Raw genomic sequence first — 25,567 nt, 5'->3', positions numbered from 1 at the left:
AACGTTTTTGATGGCAATTGAAAGCGTGAAGTAGACGTACAAACTTCCCACTTCTTTTATACAAGGTGACTTACTTGAGATTTGCAGCCAATCTTCTTTGCTGGCCAGCTGGAAAACTCTGTTGACTGTCTCCTTAGAATGATGCTAGGTACAGGAATATTTAAGCTGCTCTCTCTCTACTTGTAAAATAAGTAGGTACGTGAACTTTACTTTTCATCAAGCAATGGTATATTTGTACTCCATACAGAATGAAGTTCTCACTTTCCACATACATATATGACTTCCAGTAAGTCACTCGTTCCGTCCAACATCAGAAACAAATTTAATTACATTTATAAAAGAGTTGGTTTAATAACCACGATTCTACTTCACATGAATCATAAAATAGGTCTTGCCTCTAACGAGGCTGGATTAAGAGCCCACAAGATTACTTTCTCAACTGTTCTTCTTTCACATAACAATAGTCAATGACACAATAGGCACAGAGCTGCATATAGATTCCATAGTTCTTCCATACACACTCACTAACACATCTCGTGAATTACTTTAAACCTGCACACACAAACATGTGATGTATAGTGGGTAGGATTCTACCATCCCACACTCATATCTAGAATATCGTGTGTTCGAGATGATAGAAGGCCGAGTGGTTCTAGAATTCTCTAATCACTGCATATCCCCCGCCCTTCAGATCGAACATGCGATATTTTATACATCATCATTATGCAACTAATATCACACATAATAACATTTATATTTCAACAGTATACATTTCCTTTCTTTCAATAACCATGAACAGTCTTTAGCTTACTGTTTCGCTATTCATTCTTATTTTACTTTGACATTCAGATATGAGCATTTACTCGTGGTTTTAGCCAGCTTTTCTAATCTTTAGGAACTGTTAAGACTACTTCTCTTTTCCTTATTTTCTTTTCCAAGCAAAAACTTCTGGTGTTTACGACACATGAGTAATCTATTTTCTATTCTTATCTTTTTGTACTACCTTTTCCTAGTATGTACTATTTTCATTAGTTGTAGCTTGGAGGAACTCTGGGTGAAATAAAAGTGTTCTTTTGACACTCATTTACTTCCACGACACACAATAATGCTAGACGTTCATAAAATTTATACTTTCCACAATAATTCCTATAAAATTGTGACTTTTGTCACGATACTGTCCCCTTCTCCTAGGATCAGTGCCTATACCTTGCTTGTGGGTTGACCTTATGAGAGCACTTCCTCTTTCCATTCTGGTAGGTACATCTGCCCTTTATACTTAGTGAATGCTGGGTAGGTCCCCCCTTATCTTTTCTGAGAAGGCCTCATGGTTCATTACCCTAGTATACATTTCTATGTATAAAATAGTTAAGTATTTTCTGGTAAAGATATAAATCTAACTTACGCTTCACATTTATTCTTTAGTATATAATTTACTCCCTAGAGTCTTCCTCTACTTATCAACTTCTATACTTTCAATAGACACTATGTCAATGTATACTATTCATGTCCCACTATCCTTCAATCCATTAGAGTATTTATTATACTGACATTTCTTATTGATAATCATGATTAACGTTCTCTCATACTTTTGTTTTCTCTCTTTGCTCATGTCTCTTAGTTTATATACACCTTTTCTTATGTATATTTGATGTAGAACCGTCATAGATTCCTATATATGTGTGCATATTTCTAGATGTACCCACATTTTCCCAACAACACTTGGCAGTTCTCACATTGTGACAGGCTTTCTAGTCTGTAATTGTATGTTTGTGTATAAGTGTACACTTGTGTATATGAGGATGTGCGTTCATGTAGTCTGATTCTTCGGCCTTCTTATCTAAAGATAAGATATAGGTTATCAGAAACCACAGATGTAAGGAAGGACTTAGAGATAGAAATTTATGAACAGAGAAAGAGGACAAAAATAGACAGGTCCTCAAAAGAGAAGTAAGAAAGGAAAAAATAGATGTGGATGCTAGGATTGAATAACAGAAAGAAGATAGCCCAAAAGACAGGAAACCCTTCCCACCCAGATTCCCCAGGATCCCTACCTCTCAGGTACTTGAGTGAGATGCCGGAGGTGGTTTGGTGTTAAATTGTCTCCTACAGAACGGACTCTGTCCCACCTTCACGGTCAAGGTCCCCTAAGGAAATCCTAGCAACCCTATGGAAATGGCAAATGATGAAGAATCAGGCACACTTTTTTGTGAGGGTTGTTTGAAAGGTGTGCTGTGTGTTTTGTGTTAGTCATGATTTATCATTTCATGTAAATCATGCTCTTATCTACAATACCCACCCCTTTCAAAATTTAGACAAACCCTCCCATCTATATCACATCCCATAAAAGGTATAAAATACTCTATACAAACTAGAAAAGCTATACACTTCGGTATAACAATTGTTCAGTCAGTCACATCATATTACAATTTATTTCGTCTAGCTATCACTTTATTTCTGTGATTCTCTAGTTATTCTCTATTTTATAGTCATACTCAGTTTTGTAAGCAATAGGATTATAGGATAGTTTTAGATTTTAAAGGAATTCAGTGTAAGAAAACTATTTTGGAAGAAACACCGAAAACAACTCGAGATCCAACGGTTGTCACTCCGCCAGTGCACTGAGAATGTTAACGTCCTTAGGAGGATAGATGACTCTGCCCGGGTCCCATGGATCTGATTTGAATTTTTCTTGTGCACTGGCAGACCAGTAATTTTCTTTAAATTTCTTTTGAAAGTCTTCACACGAGGAAAAATTCTCAATATTTACTGTACCCCATTCTGAGGCTTTACCTAAAAGGTACCCCACAGCAAATTCAATTTTCTTAGAATCTTCCCAATTTTTTGGTAATGCTTGGTTAAACCTTTTTAAGAAATGGGTCAGATGTACATCTTCATCCAGCTTAAATTTAGGGAATTGTCTAGATAACCCTGAATTAGCTCCCCATCGTAAATCAGTCACAGCTTTACTAGTTAATTACGTGAAGTTACCCTTCCTTCTATTTTGTCTTGAATAAGCTTAAATTCTCTCCACAGGTCTTCTATACCCTTCCTGGTACCACTAAGTTCCGAAGACAGAATAGTTGATACGTTTCTGGAGGTTTTTCTCTTGGTAACTTTTCGATCTATAATTTCTTCAAATTGTTCCTCCAAACATTTATGATGAGTTCATTATTTTCTCACTGAAATTTCTTTCTACATTATTTACTCATGTACTGACACCTGTAATTTGCAACTGAATAATTGGTATTAATTCATTATTCTTATCTACACTCTACTTCAAAGTATACAATCCCTGATTTACAGCATTAAACTTAACACTGCACACATTTTCAAAAGATCCCAACTTTTCATTAACTTCGGATTCTACAGTATTACATCTGTCCTAAATGTTAAATTCTAACCTTCTTGATAAATCTTGGAAATTGTCATTCTGTTTCTGACTAAGGTCAGTAAACATCTGATTTACATAAATGGTCAAGGAATTAGTCAATTCATTATTTAAACCTCTTTTTAAATTCTCTACTCTACTATTTAAGGCATAAAATTCAGCCTTAAGAGCACCCACCATGCCTTCGCACATATTACTAAATTCTTTGCTTTGCGAGTCGACTTTGGCATTTAGCAAACCTAGATTTGTCGCTTAACTATTTAGAGTTTCACTCTGGGCATTAGGAGTTTCCCTCTGAGCATTCAGAACACACTGGGTACTTAATTGTGAATCTGATGAGTTTAACTTAAGACCCTGAGCATTTAATTGATAATTTACCAAACTTAGAGTTACATTTTGAGCTTTGATTAAATTTACCAACTCAGCCCAGTCAGGTGTTGCTTTGCTAACTCTCATAGCCATAGCTGGGTCTTGAATCTCTCCAACTTCTTGTAAATTTTCCGTACTTTTAAATGGTTTAGCTCTCATAATCATTTAAACTAACTTTAAATACTACAATTACACAATGAAAGTTCACTCAACAGTATGTACCACTTCTAACTAAAGTAATGAAGTTTTGTCTCATGCTCAGCTGGCGTAGAAGTCTCGTTGCGTAGGTGAGCGGATGCAGAGGCAGGTCAGCACCGGTGAACAGTAGCTGGTGCTGGCAGCATCAGATGTACATTGGTTTCTGCATCTGCATCCCCGCGAAGTGTGCGAGAGCTGTATACTCCCCGCACTGGATCTTCTAGGTTGAAGCATTCTATGGGTATTTCTTCTTAGACAAATACGTCTAAATCTTCTTTGCTGTTTTATAGTTGTGAATTTTCCATGTCTTTCACCATTTTTCCATTCAAATTTTGCTTCATTGGATACTTGAACATATTCAAATGCCTCAGAGTAAATCCCTTGTGTTACGTTTTGTTGCTAGGGTAACACGTAACAACTTCTTCTCTAGTTTTTGACTTAAAATACACATTTTCTCAGGTCCTTTCACACAGTTCACCACATTCTAACATTTTGTGATGACTTTCTTAATACGCCTTCTGTTCTAAAACTTTGCTCTTTCGGCAACATCGTCGGTGTATTTGACTTTCATGCAGAATAAAATTCTCAATTTCCACATACACGTATGACTTCCAGTAAGTCACTTGCTCCATCCAATGTCAGAAACAAATTTAATTACATTTATAAAAGAGTTGGCTTCATAACTGTGACTACTTCACATGAATCATAAAATAGGTCTTGCCTCTAACAAGGCTGGATTAAGAGTCGACAAGATTACTTTCTCAACTGTTTTTCTTTCACATAACAATAGTCAATGGCAATAGACACAGAGCTGCATAAAAACTCCATGGTTCCTCCTCTAAAACACCTATGGATTGCCCGACAAGTCCTTGTTGGAGTCATTCAACAGCCCCATCTACTTTCTTCTTGCGATTGACTTTCAATCTGCACATACAAACATGTGATGCGCAGTGGGTATGATTCTACCATTCCACATTCATATCTAGAATATTGTGTGCTCGAGACGGTAGAAGGCTGAGTGGTTCTAGAATTTACACAGAAATTCTCGAATCACTACAAAGTTTGTCTATCTTAGTTGTCTTTCAATTATATCAATTTTTCTTCAGTTGGTATGTGGATGTACAATGAAGTGATATAGAATGAGAGTAGTATAGCTGTGTCGGGTACCTTCATAGCTTTCATTTTGCTGACTTGGTCATTAGTTTTTTGTAAGCTTCTATTGTTTATGTAAGTGTAGTGTTTTTGTAGAAACATATGCCTGTTCTTGGCTAAATGATACACTGGTGCAGTTGGGGAAATCAATAAGAAGCCTGATCGGAGTGCAGGGCTTGTGAACCTTTGGTAAACTTCTGATGTGGGTGCCCTCACATTCTTTTGTATTTTCCTTTTTATCTGACTTTCTGAGTGTAGATTTGATGTTTTTTAGCAGTTTTTGTATGTCTCTTTGGAAGCTTGGGGTGGGGTCACTTTTTAGTTTTGTTATTTAGGTTTCTGTTATGGAATTTGATATTTTCATGGTATAGTCTTTTTTTCAAACACGACAATCAAAGTTCTTCCCTTGTAACCACTGCATTGTGTGACTTCACTTTTTTGTGTATGTCTCTGACTGTTTTCTCATCTGTTGTGGTCACTATCATTTATTTTATTTTTTTCTTTCTGATAATTTATCTGATTTCTTCTGCCATCACTTCTCTGGTTAGCCCTGCATTAAAATTTCCTTTCTCTTTCTTTTCTTCCCGTTTTATTACATATTTACTTTCTGTAGTGATGTTTTCTATTGTTCTTTGAGCAGCATGCGTGTTTCACTTGTGTTTGGGTCACTTTTGGAGTAGTTCTTCTTCATGTGTTGAGAATTTTATTTCAGTTAAATTGGCAGTTCTAGTGTGTGTTGGTGTTGGTGGTTCGTATTTGTGTGGGTTTGTGTTCAACAGCTTGTTTAGTTTCTTGTATTGTTATTCAAGCTTCTTTCAAATCTCTGTTTCCATGAGACATTTCACCTACTCAGAAGAATATTGGAGATTGTTTGATTTGGATGCCTAGTTGCGTGTTCTGCATAGTGTGGAAACGAACAGGACAGATTCAAAAGTTCGTGGACGTCAAACCAAAACAAAACATGAACAAACAATAGTCAGAAGCACATCCATGATGCAAATTTGTGCGTGAAACATGCATCCATGCCTCAACGACATAACAGGATACAGTGTTTACAAACAAGCAGGAGAAACCCTGTCAAAATATGAAACGTCATCTATGAAGAGCAACTTATATGCATTAGTTTGCCATACCTAACCTCCACAAAACTTTTACCCATGTCCACAGGGTCAGTTCAACTACACAAAAACACATTTGGTACATAAAAACATATTTGTCGCAGCTGACTAGCAACACACTACATTGGCAAGTCCGAAAATGGGCAAATGACACAAATTTTTCAAACATCCCTCATGTCTGCAGATGACATGATGTACTTATTTACAGATGTGAATGATTTTGGTTGGCATCCACAGAACACACAAACGTAAAATAAAAATTGAAGTGCATGTAAAATTTGAATGACACCAAAACAACTTTTATATATTTCAGGAAAAATAAAAAACGAAAGAAGAGACTAAGAATGCCATAACTGTAGAGAAACTTGTTTGAGTGATAAAACAAAACAATAATTTGTATACTTGCAAAAAAAGGTGGACCATCCTCAATTCATTATTATTTTCCTGCAAGCATGGGAACTGAGATCAAAACTCCAATATGATGCATCTCAATAATGTTTGGATTAATGAGATTCTTTTCTGGGGACCGAAGCACAAAACATGCATACCATTCTTTAACTACAGAACAGGTCCATAAGAAAAATAACTGATTAGTAATCAGGTTCATTGTAAAGAACTGTTTAAAGAACTGGGTTTCCTCACTGCACCAAGTGAGTACATCTACCAATCTTTTGTGAATATCAAGGAGAACATCACTAAACATTTCACTAATAGAGCTCAGTACAGTCATGGAACATGACCCAGTTTGGAACTTCATTTACCAAGGAAAAACAAACCAAAAATCTCAAAACAGCATTTTCTATCGGGTAATAAAATTGTATACTAAACTGCAGAGGGAGATGAAAGTGGTTTCTAAACTGCATCTATTTAACAGGCAGCTACAACATTCATTAGAAGTAATCAATACTAAATAATGTGCTTATAGGATTCAGTGGTTATTAATGAGACTGGGTACTTACTACCCCACATCACATCAGTTTTCCGAATGAAATGGAGTTACCATGAGGGGGCATAGTAGCAATTTCACGATTCTAGAGCCACCTGTATGTGCTCTTGATGTGTGCAGCGTTGAACAGCAATACTTTGTTTATATCGAAGTACACTGAACAACAGGGGCCAACCTAATGAGGCAATGCAGTTTTTAACAACATACTTCTTCATATTTTTTTGCTTTGTCTGGCCTACCAGATTTAGATTTTCCTAATTCATTTCAGGTAAATGCCAGGCTGGTTCTAACATCAAGCCCACACCCAACCATCTGGCCTGTTCTCATAAATTTACTGGTGGGTGTCCATCTCCGTAGCATAGCATTTCCGACTATCACGCAGGAGGCCCGGGTTCGATTCCCAGCACGAGACTGGGTGTTGTGTGTCCTTCATCACCATTGACTCACAAGTCACCGAAATGACGTTAACTAAAAAGGACTTTCAATACCGCAACTAACTCCCCCCGCATGGGGCCTCCCGGCTAACAATGCCATATGCTCATTTCATTTTTACTGGTGGGTACCAATATCGATCGAGACTCTCACTGCCAGTAGAGTGCCGGGTCCACCAAGACCACAAAGTAAATTTCACATTTTCAAAACATGACTAACGAACACCTATTCAGCATATTAAATCACAAGGTAATCAGTTAAATTTCGTCAGCCTCACCTTTTAGTCTATGTGGAAGCTTTCTTATGAAAACTTTAGTATGACATAGCAGAATGGAATGTAACCTATGGTTTTCCCTTCTTTTTGCTTTTTTATGTAATATACAGGGCGGGCCATTGATCGTGACCAGGCCAAATATCTCACGAAATAAGCGTCAAACGAAAAAACTACAAAGAACGAAACTTGTCTAGCTTTAAGGGGGTTGGGGTTGGCCCGCTAGATGGCACTGCCATAGGTCAAACGGATATCAACTGCGTTTTTTTAAATAGGAATCCCATTTTTTATTACATATTCATGTAGTACATAAAGAAATACAAATATTTTAGTTGGACCACTTTTTTCACTTTGTGATAGATGGCGCTGTAATAGTCACAAACATATGGCTCTCAATTTTAGACCAACAGTTGGTAACAGTTTTAAATTAAAATACATAACGTAGGTACGTTTGAACATTTTATTTCAGTTGCTCCAATGTGATACACATACCTTTGTCAAGTTATCATTTCTGAGAACTAATGCTGTTACAGCGTGATTACCTGTAAATACCACATTAATGCAATAAATGCTCAAAATGATGTCCATCAAGCTCAGTGCAATACTTGTAACTACATTCCTCTCAACAACGAGTAGTTCGCCTTCCGTAATGTTCGCACATGCATTGACAATGCGCTGAAGCACGCTGTCAGGCCGTGTCGGTGGGTCACGATAGCAAATATCCTTCAACTTTCCCCACAGAAAGAAATCCGGGGATGTCACATCCAGTGGACATGCGGGCCATGGTATGGTGCTTTGACGACCAATCCACCTGTCATGAAATATGCTCTTCAATACCGCTCCAACCACACGTGATCTCTGTGCCGGACATCCATCGTGTTGGAAGTACATCACCATCCTGTCATGCAGTGAAACATCTTTTAGTAACATCGGTAGAACATTACGTAGGAAATCTTCATACATTGTACCATTTAGATTGCCATCGTTAAAATGGGGGCCAGTTATCCTTCCTCCCATAATGCTGCACAATGCATTAACCCACCAAGGTCGCTGATGTTCCACTTGTCGCAGCCATCGTGGATTTTCCGTTGCCCAATAGTGCATATTATGCCAGTTTCCGTTACCGCTGTTGGGGAATGACGCTTCACTGCTAAATAGAACGCATGCAAGAAATCTGTCATCGTCCCGTAATTTCTCTTGTGCCCAGTGGCAGAACTGTACAAGACGTTCAAAGTCATCACCATGCAATTCCTGGTGCATAGAAATATGTTGATGTAGTATTCTCAACACCGAAGTTTTTGAGAATCCCGATTCTTGCGCAATTTTTCTGATACTGATGGGCGGATTAGCCGTGACAGCAGCTAAAACACCTACTTGGGCATCACCATTTGTTGCAGGTCGTGGTTGACATTTCACATGTGGCTGAACACTTTCTGTTTCCTTAAATAACTTAACTATCTGGCAAATTGTTGGACACTTGGATGATGTCGTCCAGGATACCAAGCAGCATACATAGCACACGCTTGTTGGGCATTTTGATCACAATAGCCATACATCAACACAATATCGTCCTTTTCCGCAATTGGTAAACGGTCCATTTTAACATGGGTAATGTATCATGAAGAAAATACCATCCACACTGGAGGAATGTTACGTGATACCATGTACTTATACGTTTGTGACTATTACAGCACCATCTATCACAAAGCGAAAAAAGTGGTCCAACTAAAACATTCATATTTATTTACGTACTGCACAAATATGTAATAAAAAATGAGAGTTCCTATTTAAAAATATGCAGTTGATATCAGTTTGACCTATGGCAGCACTATCTAACAGGCCAACCATAGCGCCATCTGGTTTCCCCATTCAAGCTAGACGAGTTTCGTCCTTTGTAGTTTTTTCGTTTGATGCTTATTTCATAAGATATTTGGCCTGGTCACTATCAATGGACCACCCTGTATACAAGTAAAAAAGAAACTTCAGTTGAAGTCAGTTTTGTCAAAAAGACTTATTTGAAACTGAGGAAAGCAGCCAAAGATAAATGGATTGAGAGTTCTCCTGCACACCCTATTGCTCCCAAAGGGACCAAAGGAATTAAATAATAAGAATAAATAATAATACAGCTACAACAATAGTAATCACTGAAAGGAAGAAAGAGAAAATGATGAGACTAAAACTAGAGAAAAAAATTGAGAGAAGAATGTCTGCAATTGATAATATGACTGAGGACCACAGAAGAGAGCAATGTCTTTTTGCAGGAAGGAAGATTTAATTTTAACATCTTGTCAACATTGAAGTCTTAAGAGACTCAAGTGCAAGTGTCAATTGATCAATGGTGAGGATAGAAATCAAGCCCTTTCAAAGATAAACTTCATGTCTTTTGTCTTGAAAGACTTAAAGCTGTACCGCATCAGGATGCCATGCCAGCTCTCCTGGCTGAGATGCCAGACACCACAGACAGGGACACCACGGAGCCTCCCACACCTGGTGTCCATTCAAGTGTGGCAGTGCTGCAGCGGTGATGTTCTGCTAGGAGATCTGCTTGCCAGGCAGTGCTGCCAATGAAATGCATGGCATTTTATGGCCAGTCTGGCACTAGCTAGCGAACAGAGCTGTCAAGCACTACCTGCTGCTCATCCATGTAAAATTTTATTCGAATTCACATGTCTGCTATGCATAGCTTGATACCAAATCTTACGTACGACATTCAGCCAAGTCTGACAATTTGAAACACTTCATCTCTAGATTATTAAAACTACGAACTGGGGGGAAAAAATTATATGTGCTGGGAATCACGATTGTCATAAATGAAGCTCATTTCAAAGGATATGTCCCTTCACCTTACAATCACATTCAAACTGCTTACAGCAATGATCTTTCAGAACACTTGCCAGTTGGAGAATATGGAAATTAGTGATCCTCAATTTCCCTAGGGCCTCTTCCTGATGATCCACTTTAATCAGAAGAACTTCAAAACAAAGACAAAGCACATTACATCTAAGATATGGAAGCTTTCCCCCATAACTAACTTCCACACAGACGTAGCACAGTTTCATCTACTGCAGAATCAAGTGATGCTAATGGGTCAATACATCAGATACAGTAGAATTATCTTAAGAAATAAGATATACAAACAAATGAGGCACATTTCCTACTTCATGTCTGAAATATTTATTTACTTATTTTACACGTCCAGGAATTAGATGTATATGTCATGTGACTAGGGCCTCCTGTCGGGCAGACTGTTTGCCTGGTGCAAGTCTTTCCATTTAACGCCTCTTCGGCGACTTGCACATCAATGGGGATGAAATGATGATGATTAGGACAACACAACACCCAGTCCCGGAGCAGAGATAATCTCCGACCCAGCCAGCAATCGAACCTGGGCCCTTAGGACTGACATTCTGTCACGCTGACCACTAAGCTACCAGAGGCGGACAGGACTTCGATATACAACATACTTAAAATGCAGCCTGACAAATGAAAGTACAGTACAGTAACACAAGATCCTGAAAGTAGTAACATAATACAGCAAGATATAAATAGTTTTCTATTAATGGACTGCAAGCTCCAGAATTCGGCATTTTGTATGGCCTTATCACTTGCTGCATAAAGATCTTCTGTGGTGCAAGGATTGGGCAGGTTTCTGCAGACCAGAATACATTGTGTGTCCTGTACGTCACCACACTCACATAATTCCTCATCAGTGGCATGGCCCCATTTCCTGAAGCTCGCCTTGCGTCAGGGTACTCCTGTCTTCAGTTGGTTTTGGGCCTTTCGTGTCGCATGTGGCAGATGAAAGCCCACAGCAGTTTCCTCTTTGATGTTCTTCCTATCCCTTTCAGTTAATGAATCTTGCTACAGCTCCGTTCAAAGAATTATAGATGCTGACAGAACTGCTGTGTGTGCATGAAGTTCCTTCCTGATCTCAGCCTAGGTCTTTGTGCTTCATGTCCAAACAGGGGATGGCTGGGGTCGGTTTCCTGCTTCTTTTTCTGAATTTCTGCAGCTGTTGTTCAGCAGATCACAAGTGGTGCTGTACCCATAATTTGCTTGATTTTGGTGACAGGAGATGGTCATGAGCAGCCACGTCGGTGCTACATATTCTGCTGCAGAGAAGCATAGTGCCAGTGCAGATGTGCAGAGCAGATTCGGCTGCGATCCCCAGGTGGTGCCAATAAGTTTACGTATGATGTTGTTCCAAGCAGATACTTTCAGCCTTGTTTCTTGGCAATGATCTTTGAATGTGATACTATGATCTGACCCAGGTATTTTGGAGTATCATGGTGGCATAGTTGTTGCCCTCTTCTGATAATACTCACCTTCCTCATGCCTTCTAAGTTTCTATGATAAAAGGCAAGGATATGACTTCAGAAGGTTATCATCATAATACTTGCAGAGATCCTCGAAGGCTGCTGTCAGCTTTGTCTTCAGTTCCTCAAAGGTTTTTCTGGAGTTGCAGTTGCTGTGTCATCTGCATAAATAAATGTTCTTGTTCAGAGATAGATTGGTTGGTCATTAGTGTACATGTATAGGAGGGATGGCAGTATGCTACCTTGAGGGAGGCCATTCAGCAAGGTCCAATAGCAATCAAGTCCTGTTCTGTATAAGATTTTTCATCAACATGTTATGTGATGTGATTGGGGATTAGCCTTTCCAGGACATTGTACAGTTGGCAAAGAAGACAAACTGGTCAGAAGTTTTTAGATCATTTGGTTCCTTTCCAGGCTTCAGAAGTGCTACAACTTTGGCTTTGCACCAGATCTTAAGGATCTGTAATTTTGAAATGATGGTATTCATTAAATTTAAGATCCACTGCTTTGTTATTGGCTCAAACATTGTAATTTGCTATGGTCTTAGGCCATCTAGGCCTACAGTTTTATTGTTCTTCATAGAGTGAAAAGTTCCATCTAGTTTCTCCATGGTGAAGGGTATACCAATGTAGCCCTTACCAGTATTTCTTTTAAGCCTCCTGTCCACAGTTGTTTTAGTTTTTCCATTCAACAATAGTTGATGTGCCAATTTGACCAGGTAGTTTATGTGCCAATTTGATCAGGTACTACATTAAATAGGCTTGGAGGGGAAAGTTGTGGGGCCACTGCTAAGCTACAACTAAAACGGTAAATATCACTTCAAACAACAAATAATTAATTACTGCTTAGACAGATTGTTACATTAACACCATGAAAATAATTTCTTACAGTGAGGTTGCTTTCGTTAAAATAGTGTTTTTTCTTTAGTTCATATCTGGAGATTTTCATTAGCTCATCATCAAATACACATATCGGCATCTTCACGAAACTGAGATATTTAACACCGTTGTTTCTTAAGCCATTACAATGTCTGTGAAATATTATCCTGTTAATGTCATGAACAGCCATGAAGGGATGCACCTAGAACTATTACTTTTTCTGCTTTCTAAAAGAAGCTGGTAGTTGTGAGTGCAGTTGTGTAATGAAGAAGTTAGAAGTGAAGAAATTATAAGTAAAATTAAAACTATCAAATCCTTTGGTTATGAGAAAATTATTTTTAATGACATGAGGATGCAACATATAACAACAGTCACCCCAATACTACCTACAGCAAAAAATTATGTACAATCAATATCAACAGTCATTATCTCTTTCGAATTCTTAGAAGTAAGTATAAAATATGGAAATCGTTTCATGCTTTAAGAGTTCTACAACTTACAAAATACATCATTCAGTTATGTTCATCTTGTATCTAAAATTTAATGTACGAATGTGACAAGGCTAAATGGGAAGTTGTGTCAATGGATTCACATAAAATATGAGTGATATACTTCCTAGCTTTTGAAATGTATACTTTCTTTCACAGGGAAGCAGAGGGATAGGCTGGGGAAAATTACAAAGGAAAGGCAGGTCACTCGAACCCCAGATCAGAGGTACCCCCCAGTAATAATGTTTTATGCTCAGACCCACCAGAAGCCACACCAGAAACAGGAAATTCTATAGTGGAATATCGTGCTGTGTGTCTTCATGTTAAATAATTAAGAATGAATGAGAGAAATCAAATAAAAAAACACAGGAGAAGTTGGTGCTATTTAATTGTCTTTGTTCTTAATGTTTTTAAAGAAGATACATAAAACCGAGGTCTGAACAATTCATAGACACAGAACCTGAGAGAGGCAATATTGCTCAACTGTAGACTCAATACTGTGTATAAAGCTACTTGAAGATATTACAGAGGAAGTCTGTAAATGGCAAACAGTAACATGACCACTCTTGTTAAAAAAAAAAAAGAACACACACACACACACACACACACACACACACACACCTGAAAGAAGTATGCATTTCACGAAGAACACTGAGTAATGGGTGACACAAAGCACTTAATTTAATGGTTTCTGTCAAGTGAATCAGTTATGATACATTTGGAAACAATACCAGCAGTAAATCAAAGCATGTAATAATCACAAAATATTGATTATAAATATGTATGATACCAACTCACCAAATATTATAATGTGAAAGGTGAATACCACAAGAAGTGCAAGCTTCCTAAGACATAAAAAATAGCTGTACAGATATCGGCAATCCTTGTTGTTGTGGTCTTCAGTGGAGATACTGGTTTGATGCAGCTCTCCGTGCTACTCTATCCTGTGCAAGCTTCTTCATCTCCCAGTACCTACTGCAACTTCTGAATCTATTTACTGTATTCATCTTTTGGTCGCCCTCTGTGATTTTTACCCTGCATGCTGCCCTCCGATACTAAATGGTGATCCCATGATGCCTCAGAACATGTCCTACCAACCAATCCCTTCTTCTAGTCAAGTTGTGCCACAAATTCCTCTTCTCCCCAATTCTACTCAATACCTCCTCATTAGTTATGTTATCTACCCATTCAATCATCTGCATTCTTCTGAAGCACCACATTTCGAAAGTTTCTGTTCTCTTCTTGTCTAAACTATTTATTGTCCATCTTTCACTTCCATACATGGCTACACTCCATACAAATACTTTCTGAAAGGACTTCCTGACACTTAAATCAATACTCGATGTTAACAAATTTCTCTTCTCCAGAAACGCTTTCCTTGCCATTGCCAGTCTACATTTTACATCCTCTCTACTTTGACCATCATCAGTTGTTTAGCTCCCAAATAGCAAAACTCCTTTACTACTTTAAGTATCTCATTTCCTAATCTAATTCCCTCAGCATCACCCGACTTAATTCGACTACATTCCATTATCCTCGTTTTGCTTTTGTTGATGTTCATCTTATATCCTCCTTTCAAGACACTGTCCATTCCGTTCAACTGCTCTTCCAGGTCCTTTGCTGTCTCTGACAGAATTACAATGTCATCGGCGAACCTCAAAGTTTTCATTTCTTCTCCATGGATTTTAATTCCTACTCCGGATTTCCCTTTTGTTTTCTTTACTGCTTGCTCAATATACAGATTGAATAACATCGGGGAGAGGCTACAACCCCGTCTCACTCCCTTCCCAACCACTGCTTCCCTTTCATACCCCTCGCCTCTTATAACTGCCATCTGCTTTCTGTACAAATTGTAAATAGCCTTTCGCTCCCAGTATTTTACACTTGCCACCTTCAGAACTTGAAAGAGAGTATTCCAATCAACATTGTCAAAAGCTTTCTCTAAGTCTACAAATGCTAGAAACGTAGGTTTGCCTTTCCTTAATCTTTCTTCTAAGGTGAGTCGTAGGGTCAGTATTGCCTCACGTGTTCCAACATTTCTATGAAATCCAAACTGATCTTCCCCCGAGGTCGGCTTCTACCAGTTTTTCCATTCTTCTAAAAAGAATTCGCATTAGTATTTTACAGCAGTGACTTATTAAATTGATAGTTCGGTAATTTTCACACCTGTCAACACCTGCTTTCTTTGGGATTGGAATTATTATATTCTTCTTGAAGTCTGAGGGTATTTCGCCTGTCTCATACATCATGCTCACCAGATGGAAGAGTTTTGTCAGGTCCGGCTCTCCCATTGGTAGTTCTAAAGGAATTTTGTCTACTCCCAGGGCCTTGTTTCAACTTAGATCTTTCAGTGATCTGTCAAACTCTTCACGCAGTAGCATATCTCCCATTTCATCTTCATCTACATCCTCTACCATTTCCATAATATTGTCCTGAAGTGCATTGCCCTTGTACAGACTGTCTATTTCCTCCTTCCACCTTTCTGCTTCCCCTTCTTTGCTTAGAACTGGGTTTCCATCTGAGCTCTTGATATTAATACAAGTGGTTCTCTTCTCTCCAAAGGTCTCTCTAATTTTCCTGTAGGCAGTATCTATCTTACCCCTAGTGAGATATGTCTCTACATCCTTACATTTGACCTCTAGCCATCCCTGCTTAGCCATTATGCACTTCCTGTTGATCTCTTTTTTGAGACGCTTTCATTTCTTTTTGCCTGTTTCATTTGCTGCAGTTTTATATTTTCTCCTTTCATCAATTAAATTCAATATAGCTTCTGTTGCCGAAGGATTTCTACTAGCCCTTGTCTTTTTACCTACTTTATCCTCTGATGCCTTCACTAGTTCATCCCTCAAAGCTACCCATTCTTGTTCTACTGTATTTCTTTCCCCCATTCCTGACAATTGTTCCCTTATGCTCTCCCTGAAACTCTGTACAACCTCTGGTTTAGTCAGTTTATCCAGGTCCCATCTCCTTACGTTCCCAGCATTTTGAAGTTTCTTCAGTTTTAATCTTCAGTTCATAACCAATAGATTGTGGTCAGAGTCCACATCTGCCCCTGGAAATGTCTTACAATTTAAAACCTGGTTCTTAGATCTCTGTCTCACCACTGTATAATCTGTATGAAACCTTCCAGTATCTCCAGGCCTCTTCCATGTATACAACCTTCTTTCATGATTCTTAAAGCAAGTGTTAGATATGATTAAGTTATAGTCTCTGCAAAATTCTACCAGGTGGCTTCCTCTTTCATTCCTTACCCCCATTCCATGTTCACCTACTACGTTTCCTTCTCTCCCTTTTCATACTCTCAAATTCCAGTCACCCATGACTATCAAATTTTCATCACCTTACACTATCTGAGTAATTTCTTTTATCTCATCATACATTTCATCAATCTCTTCACCATTTGCAGAGCTAGTTGACGTATAAACCTGTGCTACTGTGGTAGGTGTGGGCTTCATGTCTATCCTGGCCAAAATAATGGGTTCACTATGCTGTGTGTAGTAGCTTAACCACACTCCTATTTTTTTATTCATTATTAAACCTACTCCTACATTACCCCAATTTGATTTTGAATTTGTAACCCTGTATTCACCTGACCAAAAGCCTTGTTCCTCCTGCCACCGAACTTCAGTAATTCCCACTATATCTAACTTTAACCTATCCATTTCCCTGTTTAAATTTTCTAACTTACCTGCCCAATTAAGTGATCTGACATTCCACACACTGATCCGCAGAACGCCAGTTTTCTTTCTCCTGATAATGACATCCTCCTGAGTAGTCTCCACCCAGAGATCGGAATGGGGGACTATTTTACCTCCGGAATATTTTACCCAGAGGACGCCATCATCATTTAACCATACAGTAAAGCTGCATGCCTTCAGGAAAAATTACAGTTTTAGTTTCCCTAGATTTCAGCTTTTCGCAGTACCAGCACAGCAAGGCAGTTTTGGTTACTGTTATAAGGCCAGATCAGTCAATCATCCAGACTGTTGCCCCAGCAACTACTGAAAAGGCTGCTGCCCCTCTTTAGGAACCACAAGTTTGTCTGGCCTCTCAACAGATACCCTTCAGTTGTGGTTGCACCTACGGTATGACTATCTGCATCACTGAGGCACGGAAGCCTCCCCACCAACAGCCAGGTCCATGGTTCATGGAGGGGGGAATCCTTATCAATTTTAAAAAGGCTACTGAAAACTTTACTTAACACCAAAATAATAAATAATTAACATAAAGTGTTATCTGTGATACATAGGAGTAATTTTCAGTTTCTGAAAATTAGGATTCACAGAAGATTCAAAGACCATTACCCTAACTTACATATCACAAATCATGATAAGGATAATATTACAGATTAGGGCACACAACTAATGAAATATTGTGAATCAAAGTGAAGAGTGAGCAGTTGCAATCGTAAATGACAAGTGAGTGTTCAGTTTGCTGAGAGAAGTTCGAGATAATAGAGATTAAACAAAAAATGCTGGTTTCACATATTCATCCATACATTACAGTAGTTAGTAGCCTATAATATAAAAGTAAACAGTGTGTGTGTGTTAATACATTGTGGACACGGGACAGTGGCTGGTAAATCATTTAACAAAGAAAATCACCGAAAAAGTTGTTGTCAAGTCTTCAAAGGAAGACTTTAAATATGAATTCACAACATCCAGATATTGTTGGCTCCAGTATGCCAAAATAAACATGTTTGAATTTCTATACATGAGGTTCACATGGGGCCTGAAGATGGCATGCTGGATTGCTGAAACTTTTGTGAAAATAAAATAAAATAAATTAAATTCTAAAATCAGACAGCTGTTGGGACATTTTCCTTGTTAAACAAATGAAGTGTGTCTATCCTGAATAAAACTGTGGTATCACCAAGTCACACCCAGTTTTTTCAACAGAACTTTGTATAAAAAAGTATTAAATACTGCTCTTATTTCCTTGCATTTATGATGAAGTGAGTTATCACATACCTAAAACAACATTACAAATGAATTTGATTCAATACTGTCCTAGTATCATATTTGTGAACAACTGAATTATATGCTGCTTTGTGTATCACAGAGGAAAAAAAATTCCGACTTCAGTGTCAAAAAAGTTTAAAACCTAAAATTTATAATCAACTAAATGAGAATATAGCCACATCAAATTTTTGCCTCATCTCCAAAATTATGTTTACAGATACATACTACCTACATGTGGGGAGAATTTCTTTTTTACCTGGTTTCGAGTTAATCTTATAAGCGATGAGCCAATGAGATGTGCAACAATCCATGGAGAAACAAGTGCCATGAATGACAACCAGATTTCCCACTCAAAATCTGTTACATCCTTCTCGGTACTGACAATACTCCACCCTGGCTCGAAGTATATGTCTGCTGACTTCTTCCTAATGACTGTAAAAGTTTAACATTAGATGCAACACAAAATGCAATTTACAACAAAAATAATAAAATTTTACATCTTACAGTCAGACGTTGGTGTGCGATAGTCAAATTGAATACTTGTAGATATTGGTTTAAATGAAGAATTTGTTGTTTTTCTGTAATTGTTTTTCCACTGTTTCTGGTTCATTATAAATAAAATATACAATCCTACTCCATACTTAATTTCCTTCTATTTTCAAGTTGGTAAACATGTTGAGCCACATTCAATAAACAGCTGTATATGTGACAGTCAGTCTCAGTCTCAGTCTCAGTCTCTCTCTCTCTCTCTGTCTCTCTCTCTCTCTCTCTAACATAGGACACACATCGTAGCCGTTCAAAATTTTAAAACATGATTTTGGCTTGAAGTGCAATAACAGACTATCACAAAATGTAGGGTTGCTGACAGACTGATCTGTAGCATAGCCCAAAAATTGAATTCGCTTCATACTTCATCCTTTTCTAAACAGAGTGAATACACATCCCACCTACAGATTAATTTAACTGATCCCACAGGGACAGCAATGTCCAAATTCAGTATGTTTTTGCCCTCTGTTAGCTTTAGTAGGTACTTGAAGCTCTCCGGGTCATTGTATGACACCTCAACACATGCATATTCACAGTATTTTTATGGTGATACCACAGACATTTTGCATAATGGCATTTTCATGTTTTCTGGCATTCTACTCTGGTTTCCACAAAATATATGGTGAGCGAAGACATTCCTTGCCTTGTCACATTATTTGGTAGATACATACACTGTTTGGTACACACACACACAGTGATAAATTATTCTAATAACAGTCTGCATTATACAAAGTTTAAAGAAACTCACTTTTGGGTTATAGTCTGTTTTTGGAACATTTCTGTGTTGTATGTGTTTTTGTGATTATTTCCTTTCTTCTGGTGAGAACATGTTCTGAAACAACCAAGTTCTATAGGTGTGCTGCAGCATCGCATTTGAAGACAAGAACTTAAATTACACTGGTTGGAAATTTATAATTTATTTTTTTACATCAAACAACCAGCAAACAAGCCTAGCTTTCCTGAATTTCTTCTCCCTGTTTTGTTTTAGAAATGATGACAAGAAGAAGAGCTGCTGAGGTATCTGCTTTCACTTCCCAATAATGAGGATAGGTCTGCTGACGAATGTGATGAAGTGGAATAAAAAAAAAAACTTTGTAGACTTGCTGACTCAAGAGGCAGGAAAAGCAACAGCAATACATTATTCATGAACATTTTACCAGAATTACACACTTGGAGGAAGCAACGCCTCCAGGAATTCAGGAGGACGAAGATGATGCAACTGAGTAATCAAAGAGGAAAACCACAGTATAAATAGAAGTGTAATGATCTTATAGAGGTATATTAATGTGCAGTCTCTTAAGAATGAACTTAATGAACTTCAGTCTTGTCTGGAAAACTTAAACTGCACTACGATTTCAATAAATGAACGCTGGCTTAACAATGAGGAACTAAAATTAAGTGTACCATTTGGATATGAATTGGCAACCAGCTACAGTACAAGTATTAAACATGGTGGTGTATCTGTATATGTTAAAAATAGTGTGAACGTAATTTACGAAATTATAGATGTAAGTGGACTGTGCATAAAACCAAAATTTGAAGTTGCAGCCATAATGTTGCCAAAACAGGAAATTATAATAGCTTCAGTATAACACCCCCCCCCCCCCCAAAAAAAAAAGAAAAAAGAAAACCACCCACACAATGGAAATCTGTCTGTGGAGCTTCTGGAGAAACTGATACTCTTGTTAATCAAACACAAAGATTACAGAATACTAATATTTGGTGATATCAATACAGACATTAGTCTTAAGAACAGAAATTTGATCATTTTCTAAACACATTAAGATCCCTTAACTTGCTTAAATGACAAACCCACAAATCAGGGAGCATGTCTTGATAGCATATGTAATTTTCATCTAACCGAAACACAATTCAACACAATCAAGCTAGGCATTTCATATCATGAGAGACACACTGGCTCAGAGAAACTCTGGACAGTAAAACAACTAAAACTTCCACAGACTGTACAAAAATTATAGGACCAATTACAGAATCAAAGCTGAACAAGTTGGTAAGTAAATTGAATTTAATAAAATGGGATAAAATAACCACTGCAGGTGCAAATGAATCTACCAACAAATTTCTAGAAATGTTAACAAAATTTTGAAAGCATGTTGTCCTAAAAGCTGCAAGAAAATATCAAAGCAAAACTGTTACACCAAACCACAAAATCTAAGAAGATGGTACACCCCACATCTAAGTAGAATGAGGATCATAATACTACTCTATCATGATCGGTCCAAGCACAATAATGCTGACAAGGAAATGTACATGAAAGTGAGAAAGTTACACAGGCCTGAAATCAAGGCAGCTAAGTGCAAAGCAAATGATACATATATATTGAACTCAGTGAATAAATGCAAAACTGCATGGGAAATTATTACAAAAGAAATAAACTGTGATGATAAAGTATACCAGACACCAAATCTACCTGATATTTTAAATGCACATTTCGTCAGTCATCTGTCAGATAACAGCAGCATAATGGAGGATGTGAGTAAAGCAGAGGCACTACTGTCAGAAATGAACAGTAAGCAGACAGACAGCTTTCACTGGGCTCATTTAACAGAGAAGATGGTCAATGAATTAATAACTAAGCTCAGTAATTCTACAGCACAGGATTACTATGGTCTCTCAAATTATGTTATTCAATATACAAGAAATCAAATTGTAAAGCCAGTGACTAAAATAATCAACAAAATTTTAAATCAAGGTAATTATCCAGAATGTTAACACATATATGTAGTTAAACCAGTACATAATAAAGGAGATACAGCATCTCCAGTTAACTATCAACCAATATCACTTGTACCCATAATAGAATACGGCAGGCATAAACAGATAGTCAATATTTTGAACATAATGATATACTTACCTCCTCACGGTATGGTTTCAGATCCAGTCTTTCCACAGTCAAAACACTTCAGAATGTGGTAGCAAAAATATACAATTCTTTTGAAAATAAAGATATTATCTGTGCAACACTGTTGGACCTCAGGAAAGCTTTTGATATGGTCTCCCACAATATTCTCATAAAAATGCTTTACCACTATGGAGTGAGACAGAATGCTCTATGCCTAATGCAGCCTTACTTGGGCAATAGAAAACAGTTAGTTAAGGTGTCTCCCAGTTGTAAATGATCTGGTGTTGGGTCTTTCCTTTTCATTACTTATATAAATGAATTACCTGCAGTTGTATCATGTGATGCAGTGCTATATGTTGACGACACAACACTCATCACGTGATACCAACCTTGAAAATGAGCAACATAGCATGGCAGTGGCAATTGAGAGGTGCACTACTTGTTTTGAGGCAAATTTACTGCAGAAGAATGATGGTAAAACTGAAGCTATTGTATTCAGTCTGAATGCTCCCAGTCATGACAACCAAACAGTAAAATTATTAGGATTGCATATAGATCAAAAGCTCAGCTGGGATACCCACACATGGAAGTTATGTGGTAATTTTAACATGTCATATCTGCTATGCAAGTTGAGGAGCAATGTCAGTAAAGAACTTCTGTTATATGCATATTTTGCATTCTTCCATTCGCACCTGAGTTGTGGAATACTATTATGGGGCAATTAGTGTTTAAATGGCAAAAGAAAGTGATAAGGTGCATAGCAGGACTTAGCCCATATGAAACATGTTGAGATTATTTTAAGAAACTAAATATAATGACAGTGCCTGGCCTATATATTTACAACTGCCTTGTCTGCATTATAGAGAATCTAAGCAAATTTGACTTAACAGGAACAGTTCATGACCATAACATAAGAAATGGACATACAATTAATATGCCATATGCTAGGCTTGCAAAGACACTTAACAGTTACATGTATCTTGGTCCTCTCAACTTCAACAAATTACCTGAAAATGCCTACACAGTGCCAGAAAATAAATTTAAAACTAGTCTTTTTTATTACTGTTTCATGTACTTATTGTTAATTATGCGTTCGATTATTTATTTTTCATTCACTGAACTACATAGTTCATTTATCTTGTAATTAATGTGTTAGGAAACTTCTTGTTTTATTGACATTTGTACTAATATGTATTGTATCCATCTTGGATTATAATACTGTAGTTAATAAAATTTGTCATGTCGAAGTTTATATTATTATTAATGTATTAATACTGACAACACCAACTGCATGTAAATATGCTCAAAGGTGGAATAAACCATTTGTAAATAACACAATATACTTTGGTATGCTTTTGACTAAAAGGCTAATGAATTTCCTCTGATCCACGAAGAAAAAAAATTATTTCATTTGTTTTTTAATGATTCTATTACCAAAATCGTGAGTGGTCAAATAATCTCTGTGCACACCAGAAAAAGAAAGATGCAATCAAGATCAGATCTTCAAAACTGATCATAATTGGGCACAGACTACTTTAGATGAATTAAAGAATATCTATGGCTGTCCTAATCTATATGGGAGTAAATATACTTTCGCTGACACACAATTGGTCCAGTCATGCCCTTCCAGGTGTTAATGCTTTATCGTGACTAACCATATTCAGGAAACTTACTGGGAATCTGAATTGTAGCGATAAAACAAAGGTTCCACTTTGACAGTTTCCACGAGCCTAGAGCCATAATTAATTAGCTCAATGCTTGTCTGAAGCAAGAACACAGCTTTTCGAGTGTTACAGCTGCTGATAAGAACATGGTAAGCCACAATGGACATTCATCTGCCGAGCAGCATATAATTTGAAGGTGGTAATAACTAGCAATAAGTAAAATTTACCCCAAGAAATGTGGTGTTTCAAATTTGGAATGTTAAACAGGAAAAATTACAAACAGAACTATTCCAATTAAACATATCTACAACAAGTGTTTTGGTGGGCAAACTGGTTACATGTAATTTATAAAATGTTAAAAGAATTGGTTGTCAGTAAATTACTAGACTGCATTTTTTTCAGTGAACTATTGTACCAGTATTACATTATTTTTATTCAGATATCCTCAATGAACACTGTTCATGCAGTCACTCCACAAATGTACCAAATTTAACAGAAAACATTAAAAACTTACTAACATAAAACAGTGTAAAACATATAAAAATGCTATACTCTACATGAAATACCTAATGGTAAAACACAGTCTGCCTCCCCAAAAATAAGCGATCAAAGACTCAACAACTTACCAAGAAAGATGACACTCCCACACTCTGGTTTTTATGGTAGATTTAATAGTAACAGATTATCGAGTTAGAGGCCATGGAAATTGGCATGTAAATAGTCTTACGACAGGCTAATAATCTGAAGTTACTATAATATTATTGGCCAGTTCAATACAACACAACATTAGCACAACAAACATCCACAAACGAACGGTATCTGCACAAGGAATGATGTTTTAGGTGACTGAGGTTCTTGTTATTAAAAGCTTGGAGCAGATTAAAAACTTGAAAAGATAAAACTACAGCGGAAAGCTTCCATCAGCAACGTAAATTTGAGAGCGAGCGAGCGAGCGAGCGAGCGAGAGAGAGAGAGAGAGAGAGAGAGAGAGAGAGAGAGAGAGAGAGAATCATAAAAACATAAAAAAAATGTTCAAATGTGTGTGAAGTCTTATGGGACTCAACTGCTAAGGTCATCGGCCCCTATAAAAAAAACATCACAGAAGGCAAAAACGTACTACTCGGAAGAATGCACCGATGGCTCGCTGTGGTATTCACTGGATCCCTTTTAGTATCTACACATACTGGATAAAATATTTCGGTCGACCCGGTTACTCAACAAATTCCAATACTAAGAACAGATGTGCATTGTCTTTATATATTATCTACTGCATTAACTTAAAAATGTAAACGTCACTTCACGCATATGAGACCATAACAAGTGCCGGGGACTACAAATGATTATTACTTACATTCTCTTTTTAGTAACACACTATAAACCGCCGTCAAAATACCTGACAGCCACACCACCGCATAGGTCAATATTTCTACTTTGTTTAGGTCTGCACACATTGCAGCATATAGTTCTTACTTCACGTCGCAAACTAACTCGAACCTCGTCAACAAACATTTGAAACGACACTCTCTGTAGCACTCCCCCCACCACTCATGTCACCATTTTTGCCAACTTACTAACACATATCATTACAGATATTCAACAGCATTTCTGCCAACTTGTTAACAGGAACGGCAATACAAAAGCGTAAATCGCCCAGTCATCTTGCTGGAGTTGGAAGCTTTCCTTGAAGTTTTCTCCGTGTTTGCGAATTAAATTTGGGCTTTGTAATGTACCAGCAGTTTACTGCATTTCTAAAACTAAACATCAGCTTTGAGCCGCACTTTATTACGAAGTACTATCACAGTCTAACATAACAGTCGCGACACTTCGCCTCAATTTCGTTGCCTACCGCGCCAGCAGCGCCCCAAGCGACCAGTAACTTAAATTGCGAGTTCAGCGCGATCATAAAAGCGAATAGTGGTTGTATATTTTGATTTCCACAATGATTTTTACAAGCGGGAGCGTTTGTAGCGGAATAAA

At 37.5% G+C, this 25,567-nt stretch overlaps 1 protein-coding gene across 1 annotated transcript in view; it reads right to left on the bottom strand.

Annotated features, from left to right (window-relative positions):
• The window catches only part of LOC126187300 (protein-cysteine N-palmitoyltransferase Rasp), a 186,304-nt gene extending 161,133 nt beyond the window's left edge, over window positions 1-25,171 (bottom strand). The window contains exons 1-2 of the mRNA XM_049928292.1: window positions 24,942-25,171; window positions 18,774-18,949 (exon numbers count right to left, since the gene is read on the bottom strand). Coding sequence (XP_049784249.1) covers window positions 18,774-18,949; window positions 24,942-25,041 — 276 coding nt within the window. The 5' untranslated portion in view covers window positions 25,042-25,171. The remainder of the gene's footprint in view (window positions 1-18,773; window positions 18,950-24,941) is intronic.
• Between the last annotated feature and the right edge of the window lie 396 nt (window positions 25,172-25,567).

The sequence above is a fragment of the Schistocerca cancellata genome, chromosome 5, assembly GCF_023864275.1.
Source record: "Schistocerca cancellata isolate TAMUIC-IGC-003103 chromosome 5, iqSchCanc2.1, whole genome shotgun sequence".
NCBI classification, from domain to species: Eukaryota; Metazoa; Arthropoda; class Insecta; order Orthoptera; family Acrididae; genus Schistocerca; species Schistocerca cancellata.
Note: the sequence above shows the minus strand (reverse complement) of the source record. Positions and strands in the feature narration are given on the sequence as shown.